At 46.0% G+C, this 6,707-nt stretch overlaps 1 protein-coding gene across 1 annotated transcript; it reads left to right on the plus strand.

The window, feature by feature from the left end:
* Positions 1–200: 200 nt before the first annotated feature.
* Positions 201–3,337, plus strand: SAT1 (spermidine/spermine N1-acetyltransferase 1). The gene is made up of 6 exons (XM_045471012.1): positions 201–463; positions 701–752; positions 847–930; positions 2,369–2,470; positions 2,564–2,604; positions 2,730–3,337. Exons 1-6 carry the CDS (start codon positions 398–400, stop codon positions 2,898–2,900), a joined length of 516 nt encoding a protein of 171 aa, XP_045326968.1. The 5' UTR covers positions 201–397; the 3' UTR covers positions 2,901–3,337.
* Positions 3,338–6,707: the final 3,370 nt, after the last annotated feature.

The following is a 6,707-nucleotide window of genomic DNA, read 5'->3' on the forward strand; positions in this document are numbered from 1 at the left end:
CCCGCGCCCGCGCCCGCGCCCGCGCCCGCGCCCGCGCCCGCGCCCGCGCCCGCGCCCGCCGGATTCACACGGAGGCCCGGAAGAGAGGGCGGTGTCCGGAAGGGAGGGCGGTGTCCGGAAGAGGGGGGCGGTCGGAGCCTCATTGGATGAGGGGCCTCCGCCTCACGGCCGGAGGCGGGGCTTCTCCGCGCTAAAAAGCAGAGCCCAGCGGACACTCGAGTGTGCAGCGCTAGTCGCAGTCGGGGAAGCTTTTCCGTCGCTTGCAAAGGTTCGCCGGGTCATGGTGCCAGCCTGACTGAGAAAAGGACGCTCCCGGGAGACGAATGAGGAACCACCTCCTCCTGCTGTTCAAGTACAGGGGCCTGGTCCGCAAAGGGAAGAAAAGCAAAAGACGAAAATGGCTAAATTCGTGATCCGCCCGGCCACCGCCGCCGACTGCAGTGACATCCTGCGGCTAATCAAGGTAGCGGGAGGCCCGGGCCCCTCCTGGGGCGAGGGGCGGGAGGTGGGGAGCGGCTCAGGCAGGTCACCCTTTGTCCGCCAGCCACTTCCAGCCTTGGCCCGGCCGCTCCGGGCAGGATTCTGGGAGTGAATCTCCACCCCGCCCCGCCCACCCTGTTCCCTCTGAGCTGGTTAGGCCGGGGCCTCACTTAAAGTTTTCTTCTTCTCTTCTCCCTTTCTCCTATGTGCATCGCCCCAGGAACTGGCCAAATACGAATATATGGAAGAGCAAGTAATGTTAACTGAAAAAGGTAACGCAAATGTGGCAGGGCGGGGGAAGGGCGTCCGGTGCTTGTCATCTTCACCAAGGCCATCACTGTCTGTCCCTGCTGCCCCTTCTTGCAGATCTACTAGAGGATGGTTTCGGAGAGCACCCTTTCTACCACTGCCTGGTTGCAGAAGTGCCCAAGGAGCACCGGTCTCCGGAAGGTAACCACCCTTCCCTTCCAGAAGCCAAACACCGAGTGTTGTATAAAAACATAGTGTCTGTTGTGTAGAACCACTGACAACACAGGCCAAACATACTTACTGAGCAATTGGCCAGAAATAATAGCGAGTGTCCAAACTACTGAGAAAAAAAAGTAGATGTGCTGCACATAATAGGGCAGGTTGAAAGAGCTGTTTAAGTAAGTATCAGTGCTGTGGAGACCCTGAAGAGTTTGAGCTGTTTAAGTAAGTATCAGAGTGCTGTGGAGACCCGGAAGAGTTAGGTATAATGTCGTTTGTTGTAATTCAGTTTCATAAATGGTTCTTGTTTGACCCTAACGTAACCTTTTTTTGTAATTGTGTTAAATCACATTTTTTTCTTTAATTTGTCCCAATCTTCAGGTTACAGTCTCTAGCTTCGCCATGTACATGGCCCTTCCGTGTACATGGATGGGCGGGGAGGTAACTAAAAGATCCTTTACACAATAAAGTAGATGATCATGATAAATGAGGTAAGGTCCTATTATCACACACTTAAAACACGGTAGATCAGAAACTCCAGTGTACTCGCTTCCTGTGTTTGCTCAGGACTATAAAACGGCTAGAAAGTTTAATTTGAAACCTTTGCCTCCATTTGAAATTACAGACACCCTATAAGAGGGAGTCAGATTGTTTTGTTTTGTTTTGTTTTTTTTGCTGGTCCCTGTTGACTGGTCAGAAGACAGAGCTAAAAAGGGAAGTTGTTTGGGTGGGTGCTTCGTTTTTTTCTGAAGTCTCTTCCCCAAGCTAGAAGAAACGAACGGAAAACATACGGGATGAGGTACTTTTCAGAGGTATGTGGATGTTACATAATACCTGTTTCTGGGTACCTCTGCTTCTTCTGGCTTAAAACTGGGGAGAGCAAATTGAAGATGTGCGAATTGGAAGGCAAGTTCTGAAATTAAACGTTACGCTTTTGGCCTGATGTCCTGACCTTAAGGAAGCAGAGTTTCTAAACTACAAATATTTATTATTCTGAACTGCCGTGTAAACCTGACTTATTCCCAAGTCAACATACCAATATATCGATAGGATGTGAATAATGTGTGTGTTTAGTTTTAAGACTATAGCAGTTTTGCTCTGGCAAGTAATGAAAGCATTCTCACTTCCTGAGTGTGAGATCCAGCAGATTGCAGAGTGGCCAGTCCACGATTTTAGCCTCGCTTCAGCTAGCTCTAATGTGTGCTTTTTGCAAATACATGTTCTCAGAACAGTGAGATCATCCAACAGTGGCCTGGACTGCACTAGCATAAAAATCAGGAAACAGTCCAGTTCAGTGGCTACTTATTTCTATAATACATGCATGTATATTTTTAAAAACCTATGATAGGCTTCTGATTTTGCAGCTACAGCTTTTATGGGTTGCTTTTTGTCCACATCTCATGTGATCCTCTTATTACAGGACACAGTGTTGTTGGTTTCGCCATGTACTACTTTACCTATGACCCGTGGATTGGCAAACTGTTGTATCTTGAGGACTTCTTCGTAATGAGTGACTATAGAGGTATGGCTCGGTTAAGAGGGGGGCGCTCTAAAGAGAAATTAGGGCCTCAAGTCCTAAAGATGACTTTGTAAACGGTACTTCTCTTTCTTATAGGCTTTGGCATAGGATCAGAAATTCTGAAGAACCTAAGCCAGGTATGTGTTGGTTTTGGTTTCTGAATCCGTAAGGGTTACTGAATTATTTTAAGGACTGATTCCGATTCGGGTCTTGGCAAGGAGGTGAAATGTCACTGAGTTTGTTTTGCTGTCTCTTGTAACAGGTTGCCATGAAATGTCGCTGCAGCAGCATGCACTTCTTGGTAGCCGAATGGAATGAACCATCTATCAACTTCTACAAAAGAAGAGGTGCTTCTGATCTGTCCAGCGAAGAGGGATGGAGACTCTTCAAGATCGACAAGGAGTATTTGCTAAAGATGGCAGCAGAGGAGTGAGGAGTGCTGGTGCAGAAAAATGACAGCTTCCATTCTATTTTAGATTAAATTCTCAACTGATCTTGCTTTCTATCCTGTTTGTAGTCGAATAATAGAATGAACACCCATTCCAAAGCTTTATTACCAGTGGCGTTGTTGCATGTTTGAAATGCGGTCTGTTTAAGATGGCAGTCTTGTATGCAGTTTGGAGTCAGATTTCTCCTTGAACATCTTTTGATAAACAGCAAGGTGGTGTGATCTTAATGTATATGAAAAAAACTTCATTCTTGTGAGTCATTTAAATGTGTACAATGTACACACTGGTACTTAGAGTTTCTGTTTTGATTCTTTTATAATAAACTACCCTTTGATTTAATCGGTATAAGCATTTTTACGAATCTTTCTCTTGACGTTTTTCTTGCTGTTGAATGCAAAATAAAAATGGCCAAGAAACCTAACTTTACAGTTGTTTAAAAACAGTTTTTAACCCAATTTAAAATGGTCACAAGCTGTTCTCAGTGTCTGGAAGGAAGCCAGTTGAATTTCATGGTTTTATAGGCAGCAGCATGTAAAATGACTTTACACTGGTAACACTACACTTGACCTGACAGATTTTTCAAGAGCTGAGAAACCAGGTTAGAAAGCGAGCCCACAACAAGCAAGCCCTTTTGTTACCCAAATAAAAGGTGGAGACGGGACTGGGAGCGTAGGGGGACACGTGCACACTGCCCGCAGCAACCTCCTCCCACACAAAATGCTACTCTGAGGGGAAAAGGGATCACTTTGCTAATCAGGAGGGAATCAACAATTTTACAGGGACTGCAAACAAAAAGGCTGGAGGTGGATGCAGGTACCAGCCAGAGAAATTATCTGGAGGGCCAGTCTATGATACTGTGGGAACAGAGGGCTTTTTTTGTGGACAATTTGCTTAAAACCACAGGTGGTGGTTGGGGGGAGGGGGGGTGGTAAACAAAAGCTTTCTCCAGGAATGAAAATGAAACTACTAAGAACCATGAGGAAGAGACAGTCTTGGATAAATATTACCCCCTTTTATTACTCATTACATGGAACTAAACTAAACCCAGCAAGTCCCCTAATAATGGAGATGGTAGTTGATAAGAACCACTGTGCTGATTTCCAAGATGAACGTTTTCCAAGTCCTCAGATAACCTGAAAAACAATGCTCTGTATCTTCTTTCTGGGTGCTCCAGGAAAGAAATCCCGGGCTCCTCGGTCAAAGGGGGGTTTTGCCCTGCACCCCGTTTTAAGTCTGTTCTGGCTTCTAAATTAAGAGGCCGCCATATAAACAATGGGATCCTGCACTATACCAAACACAGGAGAGCTCCGGGATTTAATGGTGGCGCAGACAGCTTGCTATGAAAGCAAGTTTACAGAGTCCACTCTCAGCCAGGGTCCTGCTAGGATGCTAACTGGCAGAGAGAAGTTCGCAAGCATAAAAAGGGTTAACTAAACACAAAGAGCCTTGTGGGAAAAGAAGACATTTTGAAAAGTGTTTTGGAAAGTGGGCCTCTTTGAGGAAAACAACTACATGCTGACCGTGGTTAAATATGTGAATAAATTAGATTAACCAAGCGAGTTACAATATAACTCTTTGTTTTCTCATTCTTCTTAGAGTTTAGCCCTAAAAATACAGCGCTGTCACCCGAAAGCTTTGATGAAGGTTGTGTCCACTCTAAAGAAGTCCCTTAAGTTTAAAATTTAGAAGCTGAGGGGCACCTGGGTGGCTCAGTTGGTTGAGTGTCATGATCTCCATGGCTCCTGGGCTCAAGCACCCTACCAGGCTCTGCACGGACAGCACAGAGCCTGCTTGGGATTCTCTCTCTGTCTCCCTCTGTCCCTCTCCCCCACTCACGCTCCCTCTCTCTCTCGCTAAAATAAAACTAAAGAAAAATTAAAAGCTGAAACACCACAGCATCAGCCCACTGAATGTTTAACTCGATTACAAAGGCACCTCTTTAAAAACTAAACTTTAAAACCAATCTGTAAAATTTGAAATCACCAGGCAGGTAAGAAAACATGTTCTGGGAAATTTTATTAAAGGAAATAATAAACAATGATAAACCTGGAAAATGGGGAGAAAGACAGCTTTCTGTAAAGATAACTTTAAAATTACTATTTTACCAAAACACTCTGCCTGACATAATCCCTTGAGGAGAATAGTATTTCGGACTAAGGACTTGCCAATTACTATATTACATAGGATATTTCAGGGTTTTTTTGTGTGGTTGGTTTTTTTTTTAAAACAACTGCTAAGGGGGCGCCTGGGTGGCTCAGTCGGTTGAGCGAACGACTCATGATCTCGCGGTCCGTGAGTTCGAGCCCCGCGTCAGGATCTGTGCTGACAGCTCAGAGCCTGGAGCCTGTTTCAGATTCCGTGCCTCCCTCTCTCTGACCCTCCCCCGTTCATGCTCTGTCTCTCTCTGTCTCAAAAATAAATAAACGTTAAAAAAAATTAAAAAAAAAAACTGCTATGTGCTAAGTGTATTACATTCCTTAAAAACGTATAAAACCAAAATTTCTGATACGATTAAAAGCGGAAGTAGCTGGGTTTGTCCGTGTATAGGCTTATGACATCCTGCTACTGACCCAAGTAGAGTAGAGCCATGGTCCGTCATTATCCAAACCACAGCCCAAGATCATCAGCTGCCTAGCTTCCAGGGAATAGCCTTTCTAGGGAAAGGAAGTAGTCCTTTCCACAAAAAGGCAGAAGCAACAATTCAGAAGAGGCCGAATGACTCATTAATGCCTTATGCCCACTCTACCCCATCCTGTGAGTCTCCTTCCCACTGGGTCTCCAGCGAGGCCTAGAATGGATGACACCACTGTTCTTGGAGGCAAGAGAACGCTCAGCAGCAACCAATGGGGCTGGCCCAGCTCTGCGAAAGCAGCCACCGTCTCCCGCTGGGAGCAGCGGCTTTCTCCCTGACTACGGCAGCCTTGGCCTCCCATTCAGAGTCTGCAGGTGGCCGTGCCTGCTCCTAGAGTTGTTTGCTCGACTGGCTGCATCTTCGTTTTCTTGTTTTATCATCTCTTCCTGGGCATTGTCACCTCTAGGTGACCCTGTGCATTATTCTCATCCCTTTTCCATGTACTGCCCATCTAGGCTTCACGCCAATCAGCTGTTACCCAGCTCACACTGACAGTCCCACACCCTTACTGAACATCCCATCCGTCCTCACTGCATTTGTTGCCCCACCTAACGCCACCAAATGCCCTTCCTCATAATGTTCGCCCAGCACCCCATTCTCCCATCCCCTTTCTTGTGGCTTGCACCTGCCCAAGAAATGTTTTAGTAGTTTCCAGAGGGTTATCAACATCATAATTAACGAGGAGGTTTTTGGGGTGATTGTGGAGTTCGTGGGGTCCGGAGCCAACGGCCAAGAAAGAATTCTTGAAGACGTCTTTGATGCAAAAAGGTGATTTTATTAAAGCACGGGGACAGGACCCGTGGGCAGAAAGAGACACTGGTTATATACTACAGAGTTGGGGGCGGTAAAGTCCAGGGGAAGTTTCCAGTGAGATTTTCACATGCTAAGGACTCACAGGATACTGGAGGCCTAGCTATTGTCAAGCTAAGGTTGTTTTTCCCTCTAGCAAAGCATTAGCATTAAGACAGGAGGGAGTTCCTGGAGAAACGTTTTACCCTGCCAGCCTCAAGCATTTGTCAATGGGCTGCAGGTTATAAGGAAATTTAGTTCTATCTGCCATTTCCTTCTGCCTTTGTTTCCCCGCAGCACTTTGGAAGGGTGATGGAGACTCAGGTCCCACAGGACTATGATCTCCATCAGTTAACCATTTGTTTTTCCC

This window comes from Leopardus geoffroyi, chromosome X, assembly GCF_018350155.1.
Source record: "Leopardus geoffroyi isolate Oge1 chromosome X, O.geoffroyi_Oge1_pat1.0, whole genome shotgun sequence".
NCBI classification, from domain to species: domain Eukaryota; kingdom Metazoa; phylum Chordata; class Mammalia; order Carnivora; family Felidae; genus Leopardus; species Leopardus geoffroyi.